Source organism: Drosophila yakuba, chromosome 2R, assembly GCF_016746365.2.
Source record: "Drosophila yakuba strain Tai18E2 chromosome 2R, Prin_Dyak_Tai18E2_2.1, whole genome shotgun sequence".
In the NCBI taxonomy this organism is placed as follows: domain Eukaryota; kingdom Metazoa; phylum Arthropoda; class Insecta; order Diptera; family Drosophilidae; genus Drosophila; species Drosophila yakuba.
This window is the reverse complement of record NC_052528.2, coordinates 21,510,927-21,534,331: the sequence shown is the minus strand read 5'-3', so window position 1 is coordinate 21,534,331 and position 23,405 is coordinate 21,510,927. Positions and strand designations below refer to the sequence as shown.

At 43.5% G+C, this 23,405-nt stretch overlaps 4 protein-coding genes across 6 annotated transcripts; all 4 read left to right on the top strand.

Annotated features, from left to right (window-relative positions):
- Nucleotides 1-1,384: 1,384 nt before the first annotated feature.
- On the top strand, nucleotides 1,385-6,659 carry LOC6531752. Of its 3 annotated transcripts, none has more exons than XM_002092506.4 (6): nucleotides 1,561-1,797; nucleotides 4,092-4,228; nucleotides 4,593-4,743; nucleotides 5,009-5,308; nucleotides 5,588-5,702; nucleotides 5,759-6,659. In XM_002092506.4, the coding sequence occupies exons 2-6, from the start codon at nucleotides 4,177-4,179 to the stop codon at nucleotides 5,900-5,902; spliced, it is 762 nt and encodes a 253-aa protein (XP_002092542.1). In that variant the 5' UTR covers nucleotides 1,561-1,797; nucleotides 4,092-4,176; the 3' UTR covers nucleotides 5,903-6,659. The 3 variants fall into 3 exon arrangements, with proteins under 3 accessions (XP_039228203.1, XP_002092542.1, XP_039228202.1); XM_039372268.2 differs by lacking the exon at nucleotides 1,561-1,797 and adding an exon at nucleotides 2,407-2,529; XM_039372269.1 differs by lacking the exons at nucleotides 4,092-4,228; nucleotides 4,593-4,743; nucleotides 5,009-5,308; nucleotides 5,588-5,702; nucleotides 5,759-6,659 and adding an exon at nucleotides 2,381-2,529 and having other exon boundaries at nucleotides 1,385-1,797.
- Nucleotides 6,660-14,310: 7,651 nt separating this feature from the next.
- On the top strand, nucleotides 14,311-15,237 carry LOC6531751 (trypsin delta). Its single transcript, XM_002092505.3, has one exon. The coding sequence runs from the start codon at nucleotides 14,332-14,334 to the stop codon at nucleotides 15,133-15,135; it is 804 nt and encodes a 267-aa protein (XP_002092541.1). The 5' UTR covers nucleotides 14,311-14,331; the 3' UTR covers nucleotides 15,136-15,237.
- An 86-nt stretch (nucleotides 15,238-15,323) lies between these two features.
- LOC6531750 (trypsin alpha-3) lies at nucleotides 15,324-16,177 on the top strand. The gene has a single exon (XM_002092504.4). The coding sequence runs from the start codon at nucleotides 15,350-15,352 to the stop codon at nucleotides 16,154-16,156; it is 807 nt and encodes a 268-aa protein (XP_002092540.1). The 5' UTR covers nucleotides 15,324-15,349; the 3' UTR covers nucleotides 16,157-16,177.
- Nucleotides 16,178-16,373: 196 nt separating this feature from the next.
- On the top strand, nucleotides 16,374-17,996 carry LOC6531749 (transmembrane protease serine 9). Its single transcript, XM_002092503.4, has one exon. It carries the CDS (start codon nucleotides 16,382-16,384, stop codon nucleotides 17,903-17,905), a length of 1,524 nt encoding a protein of 507 aa, XP_002092539.1. The 5' UTR covers nucleotides 16,374-16,381; the 3' UTR covers nucleotides 17,906-17,996.
- The last annotated feature ends 5,409 nt before the right edge of the window (nucleotides 17,997-23,405 follow it).

Below are 23,405 nucleotides of genomic sequence, written 5' to 3'. Positions count from 1 at the left end.
CTTAAAGTTGTTTACCCATTTTACTGCTTATTTATATTCCCCGCTGAGTTACAGTTTAATTGGCATGTGAAAATGTAATGGGATTAGGGAACATAAATTGAAAAGAAATCAGTGATAAAAAATATATCTGAAACTGCCGTGTTATATGTAAAAACTTAGCTAACCAAAATAAATCTTAAAGCGTAAATTAGCCAGACACAATTTACAAGGCACACTTGCAATTAAATCGACCATCGACGTGAGTTTAAACACTATCTAATCTGCAACCGAGTGGGTTAGATGAGTCCCAGCTCTGAAGTGGCCAATTCATTGAATTACGACCTTATCTGATCTACAGATAGTCAGACAATTTAATCTACAAGTGCTTTAAATCAAGTTGAACCACCCGATTAGTTTATACAAATCGTATTAATTCTGACTGCCAAACATCCTCATCACTAGTTTTGTATATATGTATCTATATGGTATAAGCAGAGCTTTAAATTATTATAAATGTGCATTAAAATTGCTTAAAATGTATGAAGTTTCACACAGCTATCTTTGATTGGCCAGTTGCAATAAAGAATATTAATAGTTGCAATGTTCTGTTGCATTAATATGAATTCCTTGATATCTTTGTGCAAATTCCATTTAAATTGCCTCTCTTTAATTTTATATTCACATTACAATCATTTCCCAATTGACTGCTGACCGAAAGTTATGCCCAGCTTTCCCATACATTTCCTTTGTCTTGCACCACAACTGAGTAGCCACGTTAACAGGTGTCCACTCCCTCGATAGTGTCTTCATTGTGGCCAACTATTTATGGTTGTGTCTGCGACTCCCCTGGAATCCCGGAATTCGGAATTCCCCTTGGGCAAACTCAGCTCAAGGACGGCGGCGGTGAATGGAAAGCGCCGCCTAATTTGGACAGTGTTTACAGTAAATATGCAAACAGACCGCCAAATTGGCATATAGCAAACAAATCTGGGCTGAGGTGGGCGAGGGTGGGCGAAAGTGGGCGGCCAAGACAAAGGCAAGGCAAGGACACGCGTGTAAATCTAGTTGACTTGAGCACGGGTAGTTGATTGTTGTTGGTGTTACTGCTATTGACACGGGCCAAACATGGGTAATCAAATATTTCTCAATGCGACAAAAATGATTGGCAAACTGCGGAGGAGGTTAGGAAAAAAGTACGTAAGTACGGCACATACACTTCGGCCTCCTTGGACAAATAGATAATCTGCAATCTTATCATGCGAGCCCACTTCCTTCTTATTAAATTAATTGAATGGCAAAGTGGCTGAGTGGCTAAGGCAACGAATTGGGATTACTTTCGGCCATACCATCAGTCGTCGTTGGTCAGCTTATCAGTTGCACTTGGCCAGCGGGAAATACCTGTTGTTGCAGCCGTTGCCGCATGTTGCTAACCCGCTGGCAACATGCTGCTAGCGTGCACAGTCGGCACAGTTTGGATACTTGGCGCTCGGATATCAGCTCGGCTCCACTCGCCAACGCCGTCGCCAGCGCCATCGTTATCCCCATTCGCTGGCCGAGTGGCGCCGCTGCTTCTGGCGTTCAGTACGCTACTGTCACTCGGTCGGCCAACAACACGGCGCGCTTGCTCCGCTCAGGTCCGCTCCACCGCCTCGATCCCGAGCCCGATCTCGATCTCCAAATCGATCTTCAACTCGATCGCTATACCGCCCAACCGCCAAACCGCCAAACCGCCAAACCGCCATATCGCCATACCGCTCGTCGAACCGTCCGCTGCAGCTGTCATTCGAAAGCGCGTCGCTCGGCGGCTTCAGACAAAAAGTAATCAAACGAATTAAGACCAAAAGCAGTGCGATGTCCAATATATAAATAAACAGGGCAGAAAACCGGCTCTTGGTTTTCGTTTTGAATTCGCACAGGGCGACGATCTTGAACGCAAGATCGATCGCCACCGAGAGGCTCGTCCGACTGCATTCTTGCATCACGTGCAGCCCGCACCACGCCCCTTCGCCGCCCCATGCCTCTTTCAAGGCAACTGTTGCCACTGTTGCACGGCAAACAAACGGGTGGCGATCGATGCATTATCCATGTCAAACAAAAGTAACCGAATAGCTTGTTGTTTTGTATATAGTTGAGAATGTTGATTTATGCACAAAGTTGTGTGCAGCTTAGAGGCCATAGATTCAACTGATCATACCAGTAATATAGTTCAATTTAAGTAAAATCCTTTCATTTGAGTTCCAAAGCTATTGCAAACGATAAATTTGAAGTCAAGTGCATATGTTTTTCTCTCTGTTTCTGATTGAAATCTCTTTCGAAGATCCGCGAACTTACAGTTCTTTCGACCGCCTATTTCGCTCTTTCTGCTCCGTTAAGTGTTTTGTTTTCGTTGTTCAATCAACAGGGCCCCCATATCATATCATTCCATACCCAAGGCGACTCACTGAAAACAGCTGCGAAAACCTCACTTTTGCATATGCGGAAGTGCAACGCGCGAATTGGCGACGATATCAGATGTATCAGTCGAAGGAGGTGCAAGTGGGTCGTAACCTGGTATAAAGTAGCAAATAGTGTGCGATTGCAACCTGCTAATCAAGAGTGCAAAACTATGCACATGTTCAAGTCTGACGGCACATTGGCCTCTTTCAGACACGGTCTTATGTAATGGCATAAATAGCCAAGTGTTTTGTGCCAGCGAAAACCTTTCCTCGTATATTTACCTTTTTTCAGTTTTTATTGCTTTCATCTGGCGCAAAACCCTGACCTGTACCAATTCCATGCGAGCCTCTCATATTTTTCTTCAATCATTTGAACATCAACAAATGTCGATGTCGAGAAATCGTTGAGAGGCTTTTGAAAAGTGTTTGTGTTGTGTTTATTTGCGTATCGTTTATTTATGGGCTATAAATGCATCTGTCGAAGAACTGTGAATGCACAATAGTTATTTGTGTTTACATATTGGCATAAAAACATAAATGCCCACACAATATAATCAAAGGCTACAAACATTTTTACCTGGCCAAATGTTCGAAAATCAACAGCAATTTGTATCAGTTTTTTTCACTTCATTTTTACATACATATATCTCATGCATATCAGGGGCAGTGCAGTTATTCATTTTTTGCGTTACTCGCGCTTTTTATGCGGAATTATATTTTGCTAATTATTAAAAAAGTTGTATTAATATTATTACGAATCCATGCGTCTATTATAAATAGTTTCGTATATATAGTACAAGAAAAACGTTTTAATTAAAGATAGTACGCAACTGGATCAAATAGTCTACTAATTGAACACATACTAGCGGAAAATGTGAGGTAATAAAAAACCGAAAGATATAAAAAGGTTTAGCAGTGTTGGAAGGGTCAGTAGCTCCATTTGTAAATCGACCTTCTGGCCCCAAGTGCTATGTATGTTTAAATAATTTATTAAATTTTCTGTCTAAGGGTTCTTTTCAGTTCATAAAGCGCAGTTTAACTGCACATCTCTTTACGATAATTGTTGGAATTCAATTGTTAGCACCTCAACTACTACTTGTATTTAAATGATAATTTTACAATAAATACTCTAATGTGTTTATTTAGGTATTTAGCCTCAGTGTTTTGTTTTGGCCAAAACCACTCAACCCACTCGCTTTTTTCGCCAACTATACTTTGACCTGTCCACGCCACATTTGCAACGATAATTGGCAAAAAGAAATGCAGAGATAAAAGCACCCACTGGCAGAAAAATATTAGAAGGAACCCCCAGTGAAAAAGAGTGAATTCTATACGAAATGAAAACAAGACAACCTCTGACGTTTTGCTTTCGCTTTTCGCTCTTCATCGCAGACAACTTATTTATTTTTAGATCAATTTTTTGTTTCGCTTGGTCGTGATTTTATTTTTTGCGCTTTTGTTTGCTTTTGCTGCAGCTTTTATTTGTCAGCATAGATTTTCTTTTACTGCGACTTGATCGGTCCATAAATAAGAAAATACGAAAGTGCGCTGGCAGCGTAGTAGTCTATTTAATAATAGGCGAAGCCTATAATTTGTCATAAGCATTAGCATTCAATACATGTCATGATTCTCCATTAATTTAACATTTTTTCCGCGATTTTTTTGTGTGATTTTCAGCCAAACCAGTTACAAGCACTTAACTGCCCTTGCGGAAACAATTGCATTGTAAACAGCCAGCAAAAAGCGAAGGGACGCGGGCGAAATGCATCCAATGTGGAATCGCAACTGGAGCTGGACTCTTTTGATTTTCTCGGGTATGTGTATAGTATATAGAACATAGTTTATCGAAATGTGAACGATGGGGATAGTGGGTTATCTAAGGGCACAAAATCTGACCAGATATGTGGGAGTGCCGCTTAAGATGGACGGAGAAAAGTTGGTCGAAAAATTTATGAAATGCCAATTTCACTTACGTTTAACTTTATTACCCCTGACGCACATTTGCAACTTTGTTGCAACTGGCTGGCTGAACGGAGCTCCTGCTGCTGGCCAAGAGTCTCGGATTGCCTTTTAGCTTTCAGCTGGAGCACTATTTCAATGTTTCTGTTTGTTTGTTTATTTGTCTCTCACTCTCGCCCAACTCGCCACCCGCCACCCACTTTGGTATCGGATTTCCAGCCCTGCTGCTACTCCTCTCGGCGGATGTGGCCAATTCGGAGGAATGCGGCCAGGAGGAGTTAACCAAGTGCTCCCAACCACTTGATATGCTGCAGTTAACGGACTTCTCGATTGGCCCGGCCAAGAAGGAGGAACTGGAAAAACTTTGTCAGTAAGTGGCTTCACGGGCGAAATTCCCTCGTCGATCTGGATTCACTGCATCCACATCCCAATCGCAATCGCAATCGCAATCTGTGGTTCACAACAATACAACTGTTTGCTGTGCGCTGATGATCGATTTGGGTGTTTGAACTTATCCATGAAAAATGAATTGAGAACTTGAAACTCAGTAATACTTTTCAAATCATTTAATTTTGAATTTACAATTGCATTTTTAATTTGTTTTATTGCAACAACAATGTTTCGTGTGTTCCCAGTGAGCTGCGCAAGGGAGTGAGGTGCATCCAGAGCTACACACGCCGTTGCATGGATCTGCAGCAGAGGAATCAGTTCAACAAGCTCTACCACGGCACCATTCAGTTCATCAGGGATCTGTGCAACAAGGGCACCTTCCAGGACGAGTACCTGAAGCACATTCCCTGCTCCAAAATGGCCAAGAAGGAGTTCGAGGTGTGCTCCAATCGCTACCGCGAGACCTTGGTGTTCCTCAAGCCCAACAAGAATCCGCAAAACTCCGAGAACGGCACCCTGAATGAGAACATTAAGACCATTTGCTGGTGAGTGAAGCGAATATCCCATATGCAGCCCAAATGGTTTTAAGGAGGCTATCAAATGCCTTACAATGCTCTCTAATGAATATTTAAATCGATGCAATGCAGGTTTTGTTGTGCTTACCAAATGAAACGAATGCTATTGCCATGGAACGCAATTGTAAATTGTAATTGAAATGTTATATTGCGTTCGATTGAAAAAGGGAAAATATTGGCTAGTCTATTTTGACAGAGGCAGAGTTTTATTACTAGGAATAAAAATCATTCCATAACTTGTATTTAAAGCTCCATCAACGAATATGTGGATTGCTCGGAGGATGCTGCACGTAAGATCTGCAGCGCCGAGGCGGCAAAGTTCACTCGCCAGCTGGTGGAGAAGGCTGTTGGTAGCCTGACCACGGTACTTCGAAAAAATAGATTCTACCTGAACAATTTGTAACTGAATCTACTTTACAGACCTACTGCGAGGACTTCACCCGGAATCCGAGCATGTGCAGGGACGGCGATGGCAATGGCTCCACTCGGTCAGCTGTGAGCAGTTTGGGCCTCCTTCTCACAGGGACATTGCTCACTTTGCTGGTCAGCAGAGGCAACAGATAGATGGCAGAACCACAGCTAAGTGCACAAATCTACAACCAGTCTTACCAGAACGAAATTTCGCGAAGAGGAGAGGCGCAGAGAAGGATAAATAGTTAAGGTTTCCCCCTATCACACCGAAAGAATTCCACACGCTGTTGCATACTTCTGGCAGTCAGTTTAGGCCACAGGATCCCCAAATAGAAGGATAGCAGGTCGAAGGAGTAAGCTATGCAGTAAAGTAAAGTACACGTTAAGTATGTTATGTATACCAGTATGCATATGTATATCTATAGGGAATATGAGAGCAGTTAGTCAGTTTCAGGCATGGCTGAGATCGTATATATATGCGGATATGTGTGTTACTATATAGTAATATAGTGGATATAGGCTAGCTAGTTAGAATCAGTGTTGAGTGTGGCAGGCAGGTTAGTTGTTTGTTGGCCTTACTTTCCAGTCGTCGTCGTCGTCGATCGTGCAATACAAGAGTTTCGTTGAGTTTGTTGAAGTTGAAGTCCAGGCTTTAAGTGTAGGCATATTTTAGAGAATACCCCTAAGTTTTAAAATTCGTTGTTAGCTGAATTTAGAGCGCGCCCCACCCACCTCCGTTTTCCGTAACACCAGGTAATATTAGATGATCTTCTAGAAGCGCCTATGTACCTCTCAATCGCAGTGTATTTGCAAAAGTCACACAGCACTAAGCGCACAAGAAAATTACCCGAGTGGATTGGCTCACATATCGGCAATAACTTTAGATTAAATAAAAGTGCATTTCTATGAATCAGGATATTTAAATTATTTATAAACCTATTTAGTGGATAGCGTATATTTATTTCCCACACTGTAAATACCTTTAAATATATTAAAAATCGGAAATACATATACGAATAAATATTAGTTTAACTTAAAAATACACTCACACACACACACACACCTACTTACAAAAAACTGTGAATATATATTATGATTAAAGAGTAACATTTATTTTAAGTAAAACACACACATGCATATGCAAGGAAAAACAATAAAAAATGAGAAAATAAATTAATGCAAAAAAGTGTGAAAGAGTGGCGAACTGAAGGAGCACACGGGCAGCGGGGGGAGAAATACTTTTTGAAGCCGAAACATGGAATACCCAAACGAAAAGGATTCAATATTATTTTTGGAAGATTACCTTTTCAGAATACCCCATGGCTAGGCTATAAAAGTATCCAAAATGAAGTCAACAGAATGTATATTGAAAGTGACAGACACCTAACAGGTAATAAATATTGACTTGACAAGGCTTATGACTGAATGCAGGGACGCCACACATGGTGAGGGTATAAGGAGAGCAGCGAGTGCCGTGCCAAAAATGCTTTTTACTGCAGGATAAAACCGAGCGCAGCCAAAAAGCATGCAACGCGACCCGTCCGGCGCCCAAAAGTATGCTGCGCAAATATGCCGTCTCTGGTCGCAGTTTACGAGGCGAACGAGGAAGGGCTCTCTGGTTGAGTTGGGGCCACTAGAAGGGTGAGCGGAGTGGGGATGCGGGGATATGGGGATACGGAGAGGGGCTGACCTGCAGCACTGGGGCTGGCCATAATTTATGTTTATGTGGTGCGTTCATTAGACTAGCGGCGACGACGACGCCGACATCGGTTGACTTCTCGCCTGGCAGCTAATTTATAAGGTCGGCCATGGCTCAAGGACATAGGTGGGGTGTGGTGGTTATCGTGCTTGGCCAGCAGCTGATAGCTGAATGCACCTTTGACACTTGCAAACAGGGTCGGGCATTGATTTTAACGTGATTTGGCAATGAAACCGAACTGATAAACTGGTTAAACGCGTCCCAGATGTTTGGTCAGCAGCAAAAAACTGTCGTCATAAAGCTGAAATATAGCTTAGTGAACGAGTTTGGTTAGAGTTATTTCTTTTAATAGGAGGTTCAACAAAAAAGCTTTATTCTTCTTGCAGTATGCTATGAAATTGCCCAATTCAATTCTTTCTAACGTTGATATACTTGTTTTCTAATCACTTTCTTGTCTACATAGGGATTTCACCTTAGCTTTACTTATTTTTGCAATGTAATTTGGCAAAAGAAAATTTTTGCTGACCAAAATACACCCAGTCCTCTAAGAACTGACATTCAGTAGCAATTTATTGACATATTTTGCAATAACATCTCGGAATCGCATTCTATAAGTGAGGCATTTTTGGACTCTGGCCGAAATGCTTAACGAATCAATAACTGAGTTAAAAGGGGAAGTGAATGAGTGACTGGGTGCCAGGTATCCAGGTAGCAGCATCTCGATTGCAGCTCAAATATTTACGTTTCCATTCGGAGTGGGCACAGATCGGAGGCAGAAAGCTGGAGGCTCTCAGATGCCGGGGGTCATTTTCAGCTTCATTTATTGTGCAAATAGGCGAAATGCATGGCAATAGAGCACCTCACTCTGCATTAATTTGAAGTCATATTTTGCAGCTTGAGCAAACGGCTCTGTAGCGTTTTCGCAATTGCGGTGAAAGCCGGGTTGGCCATTTGGCCATTTGATTGGTTTTATGCCATTTCATTTTTAGTTCTTAATTAATCGAAAATATCTTTGGGGAGCGCTGTGGCAGCAGCAGCTGCAGCAGCAGCACCCGGAGTGGCAGGATGCCAAACAAATTGACAGCCAGTTGCACTTTGCATTCATACGGGAAGTGTCGAGTGGCCCTTCCGTTTTCCGCACATCCTCCTCCTCCCCCTCCTCATCCACCTCCTGGAACTCCCTTATCCAGCTTTCATTCATTCACTGCCACCCACACCACACAGCCACTCCTCACCCATTTCGGGAATCCCGGCAGCTCTTTCACTCATGTTTAATCCTCTTTAAGCGGCAACAGAACGATTACATTTTGATTTTTTTATTTATTTTTTTTTTTTTTTGCAGTTTTTGCCTCTGCTGGGTTGTCTTTGCTTTTATTTGCACATTGCCGCCGCGACTAATCTGCAATTATGTTTTACATAAAAATCCTATCGCATCGCATACAACCACTGGGTGCGAGTGAAAAGTTTTCAACAACTTTGTCCAAGCTTGATTGTTTTGCCTGCTGAGATTGTCGGCCAACACAAATATTAAACAACAGCAACACCACCAGAGGCAACACAGCGAATTAGCGAGGCTTTGCTTGGGACAACGCTGCGTATGCGTATTAAATTCTCAGTTTGCATCACATCTATGCGGAAAATAATCACAAAGGGCTGAGATAATTTTATAACAAAAAGGCCATGCAATATCCAATTTCTGTTTAGCTCCGGCTTAACAATATGTAACTTTTTACTACAGCATTAAAGGAAACCAACCATTTATGGAAAAAGAGCACTCCTGAAAGCTGAGATTATGTTTTTGTCCATAATTCAATGAAATATCCAAAAGTAAACAGTAAAAACAAACCAATATCTGCATATAGATACAAACTTTATTTAAACAATTTTTTTTCCCCCGTTAATTAACAAATTAATGGGTCGCAGCTCCATTATCCAGCTGCTCAGCCACACAATTAATGAAATCTGTTTGATTAAAGTGAATCAAAAATCAACAAACATACGCTTACCGCCTGATTATAACGTCCCATTGACCTTAACTGAAATCACAATAATTCTGGCTTATGAATTTGTTAACAGCAGTGGGATTAAACTCAAGTTAAGCGTATTAACTGTTGAACCTTCAGCTTAGTCCGCTGCTACTGTTCTACAACTACTACTACAACTACTAATATTTAATAACTGAGGACGAGCTCAAGTGGCCGAGCTGCAAATCCGAATCCCTCTTTGAGCGTTCGATGCATTTGGAAGCATTTATGTGCTGCTGCTGCTCCCACATCGTATGCACTTTGAGTTATTTTCGTTTCTATTTCAATTGCAAGTCACTTGGAGAGATTAAATGGGCAACTTGCCCCCCAACCTGCCCTCTAAACCCCCATGGCCAATCCTTGCCGTGCAGGACACCCCCCATTCTGATGGCCATAAATGCGCTTGTGGTTGATAGGTGGTTACCGAAGAGCTGCTGCAGGTGGAGCGGAGTGGAATGGAGATGGTGATGGAGGCTGGTTTTGGCCAGCTACGTCAGCTGTTGGCCAGCTGGCTCCGGTTTCGAATGCATTTCGTACATGATAATCATGTTGGTTGCTGCAAGTTGCAACACGCCACTGCAGCATGCGTTGCATTTGCAATTCCTGGCCATAAGGCCATATCCAATGGTCTACGCTCTACGGTCGATGGCCGATGGTCGATGGGCCTGTCTAGCAGAGGCCTGCTGTGGCTTGTCGTGGTGTGGTTTATGGCAACATCTTGTCCAATTTATTACCACTTTCATTTGGTAGCATAATAGGCAATGCACTTGCTCGCACACACAAACGCACCTGGAGAAACGAACTAGATAGTTTATAATCTGTTGAAACTTGGCAATGTTATTCATTATACCTCTATACCTTTTAAAGATATTATCTAAAGCTTTCTTTATACCTTACCATTGAATGGTTAGATATATTTTTTCTCAGTGTGCTAAACGCACTTGTGGCAAACGCTGCCAGTCTGCCAGCACACACATAACACATATCTATAACACGTAGCACTCAAAAATACTCAAACATTGAAATTGGAGCTCTAGTTTTTGGTTCTCGTCTCGTTTCTGCTTCATCAGTTACATGCTTTGAATAATTCAAGCGTGTTTTAGGCCTTGCCATGCAAAATGTTTTCCGCCTTGTCAATCCCCTCTCTTTTCGCCCCGCCTGCATTGGGCAGACCCCTTTAGTCTGGCCAAAAAGTTATTAAATTATTTTAAAATCAAACCATCCATTGCACTGCCACAGTCACAAAGGCTGGCCCCTTGGTTTTTGAAACTCAACACTTCGGGGGGAATTGTTAAAAAACTGCCATTATGGCATATTATGCTAATTCAGACCTAGACCAGCTAGGTTTTTCTTTGAGCTGCTCTCTCCCCTCGCATTACGTATACGCCCCGCTGCCACATATCACGTATACGCAGTGCTTGACGCCAGCCATTTGTGCTGCATATCCCCAAGCGCCGCTGGCGAGCAAAAGAGACGCGACTGTGGCCGACTGTTAAAAAAGAGAGCTCAAGTGTTGGAACACAGCCCCCTTTGTGTCTTTTGTGGCCTTTTGCTGTTTGTTTGTCAACAGCAGCGGCTGCCAACACTTGAGGGGGCGTGTCAGGCGTGTAGGCGCTTTTTAATTGCACTGAAAACAAAACGCTAAACACTTGTTGGCCGCCTAGATGGCTGTATGACTGGATGGCTGGATGGTTGGATGGTTGGATGGCTGATGGCTGGCTGCCTTCCAGCTAGTTGTCGCGTGGCAAGTGGCGGTGGCAGGCAGTGTCAACTGAACTCTGCAAACAGAAAAGGCCCTGCCGCCAAGCAATTTGTGTTGCAGTTGCCGCCGACGATGTTGCCACTTTGATTGTGCACCATAACTGCGAGGCAGCTTCCATTGTAGAGCTCTTCGTTGAGTTTCGTTTCGTTTTTTTTTCTGTTTGCCAGCACTGAAGCTGAAGTTTTGCTTTGATCGCATTGTAACATTTTGCGACAGTTTTAGATTGTAATGGGCTCCATGGGAGAAATGAGAATAAGAAAAACTCTGAATTGATTCCGAGATTGCAAGTATGACTGGTGCAGTACACAAATTGATAACGACTTCAAAAGAATCAACAAAAAAGTGTGAAACTCCAGAAGAAAACAGAACAAAACTAATACTACAGAAGAACAATAGTGGCAGTTACATAAAATGTTAGTTGCCAAAACTGGTATTCAAAATAGTCAAAAGTGTCTACAAAATGATTTTTCGGCAACAATAAACTTTTAAAGATATTTTTTAAATCAAATGCCTGTTGCAAACGGACATGACTGACATTCATAGCGAGTTTACAACAAATTCCATTTATTACTGCATGTTTTTTGGAACTTGCAGCGCTATGGATGCCATTACTAGGCGTTTGATTGACCTGAAATGATAGCCACATTTAATTACCCCGTTCGATCAGATAATGCAGTTAATTTTCAATTTTCCTTTTTCCCACCCACACACACTTTTTTTCCCGCTGAGTTCGATTTATTGTGCGCTTCGTGGGGACAACATGTTTAATTAACGAACACAATGAAGGAGAGTCGCAACAACAGGAGTTTGTCACTGAGTTTCGGTGAAATTTCTGACTCTCTGGTGACATTTGAAAAGTTTAAAATAATATAATTTTCGACGCTATATGGCAAACTAACAAGTTCGACCCGGAAGCTCATGGGCGATGGGCGCTCGGCGATGTGGGTGTTTTGGGGGCGTTTGTCTTAGCTAACTTTTCGCCCGGGAAAGGAGAAACTTTTTCGGCTGCACTGTTGCACCCACCCACACACACACACCCACACACACTCTTTCACTCACACACACGAAGATCTATTGTAAAATATGTAAGAAAGTTTCCTTAGCTTGGGTGGGAAAACGCAGCGTTTTCGGGAAAGCAGCACCAGCAGCAGCAGCAGCATCGACGTTGTCTTTGGGGAAATTAAACATTTTCTATTTGAAAACTTTGCCGTGTGGGGGGCAGCATTTGGTGCGGTGGATTTTCCGAAAGGTTCAAGAGCAACAGTTGCCTTTTGAACTGTTTCGGTTCGGTCACACTTTGGCACTGCGCTGGATTCCCTTTGTTCCACCAACAATTGCGGAAGTCATAATTTCTCAGTCGGGCAAGTTTCTGGTTTTTTTGGTTTTTTGACAAATTTAGCTGCAAATTGCCGGCAAAACTTTAGTGTGGGCATTTGGGGCAGCTTCAAAATGGAATGGGTCTCCGGTGCCGGGCTTTCGGATCTAAATGTCAAGCGGCTTGCTGTCATAGGTGTTGCATATTTAATGCGCCGCCGCCGATGGCAACACACGCGCCACCAGCAGGAGCAGCTGCATCCCCAGCTCAGCGCATCGCAGCGATTCGGACAAGTGCACCCAGAGTGCATGCAAATATTTTTGTCAACGATTGTTTTGCCGGCATTCCCTCGTTTCCGAGTGGCGAGCTGTGACTGCGGGGACTGCGGGGGCGGGATGGGAAAAGTCCGGGGGAAAAGCGGGTCAGGGAAAAGCGTTTTTATTGTTGCCAACGGTTTGAGTAATTGTCGCTGGTGTGAAAATTGGCAACGATGCCATAGAGCTGGAAAAGGATTTACCGGGTTATGTATGAGCCAAAGGCTGATTGAGATGGAGGAGCAGCTGGATCGAGTGGGAAATGGCCATCGATAGACGTCCATGGCGATGTTGCCAAAACTGAAATATTCATTAGGCCAGCAAAAAAAAACCTATTGAGCTGACTTGCTTAGCAATATGGTGGAAAATTACAAAATGCTAAGAAATGCATATGCTTTTAACATAATTTATTATATTTTTAAGCCATACCAGTTTTTCTAGAGATCATGAATAGCAGGTGATTATATCCAATTAACTAAAATAATTAAAAACGCACATAAAGCGAACAAGCTTTCCTGATTTTGCGCAAATAAAATCAATTATATAGAGCTAAAAAAAAGGGACACCCAAACCATATTTGACTACAAAAAGAGCTCAGCAAATGATTTTTCACCAAAAAAAAGGGTAGATCCGGAGGAAAATTGAAAACACGATTCGGTACGGCGAAAAAACCCCAATAAAATGGTAATAAAAAAACGCAGCAACCAAAAATGATTTTCGCATTGATAAAAATTAAATGCGATTCGGGGCGAAACCAATGCGATGTGTTGCATCTGCTGGGACATTATCAAATAATTCAGTTGTAATCCATTTTAATCCGCCCGCCTGGCTGCGAAACCGACCCACTTGACATGGCGAATCATCAAAATGTTTGTTTACTTGCCGCTTGCCCCTTGCCCTTGCCTCTTACCTCTTGCCACCGATTTCCTACCACTTGCCTACCATCACAGTATTTATTTCGATATTTTGCTAAACATTGCCCAGATTTAAATCTGCATTCATGTAAAATTGCATAAATACATGCAAACATCGCTTGATGGAAATGTCCAGCTACATTTCAGTCACTCACTTTTTTTTTACTCCGCGCGAATTATTCAAATATTTAAGCGGCTTAGTGTAATGGCTGGTGAGTTTTGTCTCAAATCGGGGGAGTGGGTGTAAAGCCGCTCTAAGCGAAAAGAATCGATGCGGCTGCTTAAATTATACTTTATAATTTGGCCATATATGTATGTTATGTGGATTACCATTTGCAATTGAAAATATAATAGTTTACATTCAATCGATTGTTTATCATTCAAAACGTTTCAAATGCCAATATGGATTGTATTTCATGAAACTAATCTACATTCTCTTTAAATGGTTCATTTTAAATATCAGATAACCAGAGGTATTCGCCAGGTATGCAGTTCAATTAACCAAGAACCGCATAAAAAGGAAGCACGAATTCGACAGAAGTCAGTTCAAGAGAATGCTTGCCCCACTAGTCCTCCTCCAGATTGTGGCGCTGCCCTGGTTGGCACGCGGAGATCAGCGGATCATAAATGGGAACACTGTCAACATAAAGGATGCCCCATGGCATGCCTCCATCATAGTCAGGTCGCAACTGCAGTGCGGTGGTGCCATCATCTCAAAGAACTACATCCTGACTGCCGCCAAGTGTGTGGATGGCTACAATGCCGGGGACATACAAGTCAGGTTGGGCACCAGCAGCTGCGGAACCGGTGGATCGAAGTTTGGCATCTGCGAGGTTAAAGTTCATAGCCAGTACTCCAATTGGCGCTTCGACAATAACCTGGCTCTATTGAAAACCTGCGAGCAACTGAACGCCACCGATGAAATTAAACCCATTGAGAGGGCCAACAAATTGCCGGCAGATAATTCTCGAGCCAATGTTACTGGCTGCGGCTCCAGATCGGGTCATTGGATTGACCTTATTTGGGACAGGAGGCTTAGCAGGAGCAGCGGGATACAGGAGAAATGTTGGCGACTGCCTGTCCAATTGCACGGCACTCAGGTGCAAATACTTTCCCAAAAGCAGTGCGCCGCAGACTGGAGCGGCATACAATTTTACTTGCTCACGGGAATCTCGGACCTGACCATCTGCACCAAGTCGCCGGACAAGGGAGCCTGCTCCTCAGACAAGGGAGCGCCGCTGGTCATCGACAACAAGCTCGTGGGCATCCTCTCCAGAGCGGGCTGTGCCATCAAGCCCGATGTCTACGCAAATCTCCTGGGCCACACGAACTGGCTGAACTCCAATACGAAGGATTAGTGCCGTAGTTGCTGTGAATAATAATATTTATGGTGGAAGTGCCTTCTCTAGATGTACATGAGCTTAAGTAAAACACAGAATAAAAAAGAACATTGCATAAAAGCTAAAAAAATTATAACACAAAAATTAACAAGTATAACAAATTAATTCGCTACAGCTTGTCACAATACTATTAAATGTTAACAACCTTCTACAACCGCGTTTATTTGCCAAAATGCTGCTCCGAGCTCTACCACTTCTGCTCACACTCTGTGTGTTGGTCCTCTCCAACGACGACACGGATGCAGATGAAGAAGAGGAAGAGGACGACGACTGCAACAAGGCGACTCTTGGTGGCCATCCGGTGGACATAACGACAGCGCCATGGAGCGCCTCCGTTTCGATCAGGGAAAAGGCCAAGTGCGGCGGAGTGATATACTCACTGAGTCACATTGTGACGGCTGGCAAATGCGTGGATGGATTCTTGAACAAGGCGATCAGGATACGAGTGGGTAGCACCACGCGCAGCGATGGAGTCATCGAGGCTGATGTGTGCAACATCACGGTTCACGAAAAGTTCACCGGCCGCACAATACTCCATAATCTGGCCATCTTGAAGTTGTGTGGACCGCTCACGGCCTCCAAAACGATCCAGACAATCCAGTTGGCCAAACAGTTTCCGGCCAATGGGGCAATGGTCACGGCCAACGGCTGGGCCTCCTTCAGGTGGTGGACCACGTATTGGAGCAAGTGCCTGGACGATGAAGCCCACAAGCTGCTGAAGGCCGAGGTTAAAATGCTTGGACCCAGACAATGCACAAATCTGGGCGTCGAACACAATTGGTCCAAGCAAAACTTCACCGAGTACTTATTCTGCACCGAGAAGTTCGGCAAGGATGCCTGCTCCTTCGGCATGGGATCACCTGTGGTCCACCAGGGCAAACTAATCGGCATCATGTCAAAGGGCGGCTGTTCCGACCTCCCTGAAGTCTACATCAATATTATCAGGTACAAGAGCTGGCTGGAAAGTCACACCAAATAAACTTAAACCACGTTCTCCGAATTAATTGTTTAAATTGCTATGACTCTGTGCAGATAGTTGTAAGTAATACGCAACACTTCCTACTTTGATAGAGCTTCAAAGTGAAGTAAAGCCATCACTCAATGTGAGCTATGACTTTGCAGATAAGAAGTGCTAGTTAGGAAAGCGGAGTAACATTTCCTATAAAAAGAGTTGCACTTGCCGCTGCAAAAGCAGTTGTATGTAATGATCCGTAGAGTGTTCCCCTTTCTGTTGGCGGCTCTTTTGCGGCCGGTTCTCGGTGATCCGGATGCCCAAGCCCGCATCATTGGAGGCTATGATGTGGACATAGAAGATGTGCCTTACCAGGCGGAAGTGATAATAGATGGCACTGCCATCTGCAGTGGAGCCATCATCGGAGCACAAACCGTGCTCACGGCAGCCTCGTGTGTCCAGTCCTACAGTTCACTTCAGGTGCGCGTGGGCACCAGCTCCCGAGATTACGATGGAACTGGATTGCTGTTGGATGTGTGTGATGTGACTGATCATCCAAACTACGATTACTGGCGTTTCGATAACAACCTGGCACTGTTGAAGCTGTGCTATCCGCTCCAGACCTCCGACGCTATCCACCCCATCAGCCTAGCAGACGAAGTGCCGGACGATGATTCCTGGTGCTATGTTTCCGGCTGGGGATCCACCAGTTGGTGGGCCAGCTGGTGGGACAGGTGCTTCGGTAGTCTGCCCGACTATCTTCAACTGGTATGGGTCAGTGTCTACAATAGGGAGCAGTGCGCCGCAGATCGCGGTGTTTGGTTCGGACTCTGGGATAATGGCATCTCGTACCTCACCCTCTGCACTCAGTATGGCGCTGGAGGATGCTCCTACGACACAGGAGCCCCCTTGGTGCAGGACGATGTACTCGTGGGCATTCTATCCGAGGGCGGTTGCAAAACCAAACCAGATGTCTACGCCAGTGTGGGTTGGTTCAAAGATTGGATTGCCGAGAATACCGGATATGAGGATACAACAGCTCCAACAAGTACTTCTAGTGATAGTAGTTCCACTGCTGAGAGCACTACACCTGGTACTGTTCCTAGTACTGTACCTAGTAGTGTACCTAGTAGTGTACCTAGTACTACACCTAGTACAGAACCTAGTACTACACCGAGTACTGTACCTAGTACTACACCGAGTACTGTACCTAGTACTGTACCTAGCACTACACCTAGTTCTGCAGCTAGTACTGAAACTACTACTACACCCAGTACTGTACCTAGTATTGAACCCAGCAAAGCACCTATTACAGTACCTAGTACTGAATCTAGCACTGTACCAAGTTCAACTATACCTAGTACTGAAGCTAGCACCAGTTCAGTATCTAGTTCTTCCCCTATTTTCAGTACTGTATCCAGCACCATACCTAGTAGTGAATCTAGTACCTTACCTAGTAGTGTATCAAGTACCTTACCTAGTAGTGTACCAAGTACAGAAGCCAGTACGCTGCCTAGCACTGTACCTAGTACTGTGCCTAGTACTGTGCCTAGTATTGTGCCTAGTACTGTACCCAGCTCTGAACCTGTGAGCACTGTGACAAGTACTATAGCGAGTACTGCATCCAGTGCACCTAGTGTACCTATCACAGTACCTAGTAATGCACCCATTACTTCAGATAGCACTGTACCAAGTACTGAGTCCACTACATCGAGTCCTTTAACTACGATCATTACGCCAACCGAACCAACTGGGAATCCTGATATCGGAGGATAACAAAGAAGGCTTAGTAACGTGCCCCCGCCTGTAAATAATTAACTCTAAGCTAACTAATTAACACCCCTCAATAAAAGAAACTGTGACATTAGCTTTCATGTCGAGCTTAGCTCGTTTTACCCTCGTGTGTTTCGGTAACTCGGTTCTTTCTGTCACCGAAACCACAATCCTTGGACTGCACTCCGAGTGTCTGAGGCAGTGTCTATGGAAATGTCACCTAGAACAGCCCCTGGACATTTGCATTATTCATGCTGGTCAAGTCAAACAGAAGCAGATTTGAAGTACCCAAACGCGGTATGACGAAATCCAAATACCCTTTAACAAAAAATTTAAGAAAAATTTTCCAGAGATAGAGATGGTAGAGAAATCATTGAAAGTTCCAGATGGCCTGTGGTTAAGCACTCCACCTTGAGTTGCTCAAGATCGGATTAGAGCCAAATGAGCACGATTAAATATCCACAACTCTTTGTGCTTAAGTTAATTAAAGTTTATTTTTTGGTCGGCCAGCAAAAAGCCAGCGACAAATCGAGGAAGTAGAAAGTTGCACACTTGCTCCGGTGGCAGCTCGTGATGAAGAGTCCCCTCAGGCTGACACCATTTATAAAGCCGCCTGCCAGCTGGCTGCATCCATTTGTGGCAAGTGCAACCGCGTTCAGGTTTTAGTTCGCCACGTTCGGGACTGGCAAAATCAAGATCTGGCTACATGGAGCTTACTTGGGCCAGGTTGGGTTTGCAAGTCGGAAAGGAAAGGAAAGGAAAATACTTTTAGTGCAAATTGAAAAGTTCACTCTGCTTAGACAAATATCTGCAGGAGTGGGCAGCTGCTCCAGATGGCAGTGCTGATGCTCCTGCCTCAAGGACATCGACACGAAAGCCGTTCTGACCATTTATCAGAATGTTATTGGCCCAAAGACAAAAAAAAGGGGGATTTGAAGGGGGAGAAGCGAACGCAAGGACATTCGGGAGAACGGAGACAACTGCAATAAAATGCAATGTTTCTATTACAGCGATTTACGTGCACACGCCAATGCTGAAAGGCAGTGGTAACTTGATAAGTAGAATTTACTTATTTCTAAGAACTAAGAAAACAAACTTTTTCTAACTGGCTAGTATGATTATTTATAATTTGGTATTATTTACAAAGCAACTAAGTTCAGTTTTCCTCTTCGCCCTTAAGTTTTGTCCACTCCGCGGGGCTTTCACTGTACCTCACGCTCCGGTCCACCCATTTAGCATCACCCCGCCTCGTGAGCAACATTTTTATGGCTTCTCGGACAAGCGAAACGCTCCGTTTTGGCCAGAGCTAACTTTTCCTAGGATGGAGTCCCTTGCGCGGCGACTTTCCGTAGTTTCCGTTGTTAGTTGTTGGCGATTTCGGGTTGTTTGTTAACTAGCGGCAACTAGAAGATAAGCAGGCGAAATGTTTCTTTTGCCGCTGGTCAGATGCATTTATTTCGTTCATTCTTCTCGGCTGCATCCTTCGCATTCGGCTTTATTATTTCATTTGCTCGTTTTTGAAAACCATTTTAATTGCTGTTGAACTTGGTGTTTGGCAATTGGGCGGCAACAGAACGAAACGAAACAAAAGCCATTACGACGAAAAAGAGCAGGGCAGCAAATCGAAGCAATATATTTGATTTAACTTGTTTGCACAAAATAGTTTTGTTGGCCTTTTTACTTTGCAGCGCACAAATAAATTTGTTGACGCGCTTTGAAAACTATTTTGGGAATTGGGGAGATTTGTGGCGGAAAGTAGAATTATTATGGCCAACATTGCAGGAATTTATGACCAAAAGCTCGATGCTTGCAAGTCGTTCAAAATGTTTAAGTTTAACAAAGTTCAATTAGCTTGCTGAACATCGAATTGCCAATATAATATAATATAAATATATTGAATGCGTAGCCTAAATTAATGCGCATAATGAAAGTGTTGGGACTAGTGATTTTATTCTGAAATAATGTGCTCTTATTGTTCAGTGGCAACCGCACGCAGGCGATTAAATATTTAAGCGCTTTTTGTTGCGCCTATTTTTTACCTCATTCATATATAATTTTAACCAAATTTTCATTTTCCAATTAAGCATAATATGTTTTTAATTCATGCACTTGCCTATTTAATTGAATTTGTTATGCAAAAGCGGTGCTCCTTTCTTTCTCTCTTTCCCCACCCTTTTTCCCGCGGAACAATTAAATCCCCCTCACCCCCCGTCGGTTTTTTCAAAAGCCAAAAACGGAGCGAAAACATTTAAATTAGGATTAGTGTGCGTGTGTGCGTGAGCTTTTAAATCAAAACACATGCAGCGGGATGCCTTTCGGGGCATTCGGCATATGTATGTCCTTTCGCCGCGGGAATATTGATTCGTCCTGCCAGAGGGTCGAATGAGGGGGGAGGGGGGTGCACACACATAAATTAATGCATCCTAACAACATTTGTAACTGAGCAGTCGCCCGCTGGCCGCTGGTCCGTGCTCATTTCCATCTGCTTTCCGCTGCGGATCCCCTCGACTCCGACTCCCCTCGACTCCGGCTCCCCTCGACTCCGGCTCCCCTCGACTCCGGATCCCCCCGACTCCGGCTTCCCATCTCTTCGAATCCCCCGGACAATCAGAGACATTTGGCAGCGGGCACGTCGTCGCGCGCATTTTCAAATTATATTATTTCTGAATGGCTTTTTAGAAATTAATAATTACATATGACAACCATGTGCGCTGACTTCTGGGTGTGTGTGTGTATGTGCGTGTATATGCATATGTGTGCGTCTGTGGGGGCGGGGGGTTGGAGTGGGCGTGGCTGGACGGACGTGGCACTTAATTTTTTGCATTATCCAACTGTCAGCAGCCATCGGCTTTAATGACCCTTTAAATTGGCAATCGAACACTAAAAGCAAAACTTTAAAATTAATTTTCCAAAAATCGAACTTTATCGAATTTAAGTTGAATTTGTTGAACTAAGAAAAAGTTAAATAAAATCTAATAACCTTATAATGGTAACAATAATATCAATGGAACTAGTTAAATTTCTGTATTATATATTTGTTTGTGTTCCTCGTTATTCAGTTCTTTTGACCTTTGAATATTTATTGGCTAAGGGCCTGCCTTCCTTGATTTTTCCAAACCTTCGACTATTTTCTTTTGGTTCTACTACTTTCTGGTTTCCACTCTCTGTTCTCCTCTTGGTGGCATCTTTTTTAGGTCCCCATACGCAGGACGAACCAGGACAGAAACTTTGGGGCACCAACTCCCCCATTATTAATTGCTAACGTGCGCTGATTTCTTTGGTATGCTTTTTGCGGCTCTCCATCTTCCGGTTTGTTATTTGTTGCCGGTCCGCTTTTGGCCAATGTTCAGTGCCATTTAACCCTTTCGCTGCCTCTGGCCGTTCGCTTGTCTTGTCCATTTGGCTCGGCAGTGACATTCATGCACCGGCGAGCAAACCGGCGCCCCAGCAGATGAGCGAGGTCCTTGGCCAAAAGGGAGTTGGTCTTGGTAACGGCGGCTCACTATGGCAATAAATCAATGCATACCGTTCGGTTTTTCGGAGGGGGACGGTCTTTAAAGGCTCTCGATTTTTACTGAATTTAATGCACTCTACGTACTTTGCACTAATGACAAAACCATGTCAATCGGCAGCCATGGCAATGCGGTTGAGCTGCGTTGGCCCGTAATTAGCTGCCCTTATTTGCGCTGCATTTGGCCATTGTTTTACCTTTGACTTTGACGAGTCCACTTGCTGTGGCACATGTAATCGCAGTGGGTAGAGACTTTATAAAAAAAAGGCAACGGAGTGTATTTGAATGTGTTTGAAACTAAATTTAGTTATTTAGTTGGCTCATGATTGCATTATCCTAAAATTCAATATTCAGCTTACACCTATGATTCTATGACTCTGCACTTCAGTGGTGTTGGAATGAATAAAATGCACTTGCAGATGGAACAAGCGATGAAATAACAATTACACATTATAAATTCTTAGTGTAAATACAGTTGAACAATGCAACTGCAGCGGAGAATGCAACTGCATCGGCAACTTAGTTACTTTCAGCGGTTTGGCTGCCATCGAATGGCGGATTGTGGTGCCAAGGCCAACAATGGGCCATCTCCGAAATATATTGGAAAAAACTGAAAGGCCCAATGGCAAACACACCGAAGCGGGATGCGTGAAAGGAGGTCCTTTTCCGGCTGCAATAAATCTGCAAGCGAAGAAAGGAGGCGGGGCAGGATAAGTGGTGTTGCCTTACAAGTTGCCATGACATTGTCATGCATATGAAGTGCACGTACACATGCACTTTGAAAATATAATTGATATGAAAACTTACAGCTAGCTTCAATTATATTCAATCTTATGTAATAAAACATTATACAATATGAAAACAAAAGAAGATTTATCATTGAATCATAAATATGAAAACCAATATAAATAAATTTCTAATTAAAAGATTTTGATCGAAATTTGATATGAAGTAGCTAGTATTTTTTCACTGTACACTTGCACATGCAGCTGTGTGCACAGCATAAATGCGCACTCACACAGATACTCACGCACACTCGCGCACTATCTGGCTGGCTTTTAATTGCAGTTACAGTCGCAGTTGCCTTGGCTTTCTGGCCCTGTGTGTTTGTTTACAAGCTGCGCCAATTTCGCACAGCTATTAAATATATTTCTCCACTACCCCGCTTATCAGCGAATTTGCTGCACAATTTAAGCCGTGATTGTTGCGGCCGCTGCGCTGCCGGCGACTCATTTTAATTTAATTCCTATTTAAATTCATGTCATCTATGCGCGAACAAACTTTCCGCCAACAAATTTTACGACCAACACTCAGCTAGCTGCTCTGGGCTTAATTACCCCTTGCTTATCAAAACATCTCGAGGACGAAGAAGCCGACGACAGTCGAGTTTCCTTAATGAATTATTTAATCTGCGCCCCTGACACGCCTCCTTCCCCTCAACCTACCCCTCCTCCTCGCCGTCCGCCGTCTCGTCTGCCACTTGGCAAAAATTTCTCGGTTCGGCTAACCGACATTTTTTGCGCCCGACTTGTCAACCCCATCAGCAAATAAAAAAAAAACTGGATTGAAAAACTTGCACTAATGTAATTGGCCCACCGAAGGGATAAACACACTAGGTAAGTCAAAAATGCTAATTAAAAATGGTTGGAAAGCTTATCAACTTTATCAAGTGATAAGTCACCACTTAACAATGAAACATGCTTGGATTTGATTTATTTGTTTATCCAAATTGAAAGTAATTTACATACAAATTTAACTACTAATTGCGAATAATACCATACCCTTTAGTAACTGTTACTACTAGCATTTAAAAATCAAAATTGATTTAAGAAAAAGTTATAAACTTAAGGTTAACCCCACAGCCAATAATGCCGAATTTAAGGTTAAAGGGAAAAGTGCTTAGGCTAATGCAAATAGGCCACAGGATCTGGCCGACTTGCGGTTGTGACTGCCACGGAGCCAACGAGCCAAGGAGCAAAGGAGCCAAGGAGG

Bases quoted from the DNA above. Each gene is read 5' to 3' on its own strand.
- LOC6531750 (XM_002092504.4), top strand. From the start codon at position 15,350: ATGCTGCTCCGAGCTCTACCACTTCTGCTCACACTCTGTGTGTTGGTC.
- LOC6531751 (XM_002092505.3), top strand. From the start codon at position 14,332: ATGCTTGCCCCACTAGTCCTCCTCCAGATTGTGGCGCTGCCCTGGTTG.
- LOC6531752 (XM_002092506.4), top strand. From the start codon at position 4,177: ATGCATCCAATGTGGAATCGCAACTGGAGCTGGACTCTTTTGATTTTC. The intron at 4,744-5,008 runs GTAAGTGGCTTC...GTGTGTTCCCAG, and splicing joins GAACTGGAAAAACTTTGTCA to TGAGCTGCGCAAGGGAGTGA. The intron at 5,309-5,587 runs GTGAGTGAAGCG...TTGTATTTAAAG, and splicing joins AACATTAAGACCATTTGCTG to CTCCATCAACGAATATGTGG.
- LOC6531749 (XM_002092503.4), top strand. From the start codon at position 16,382: ATGATCCGTAGAGTGTTCCCCTTTCTGTTGGCGGCTCTTTTGCGGCCG.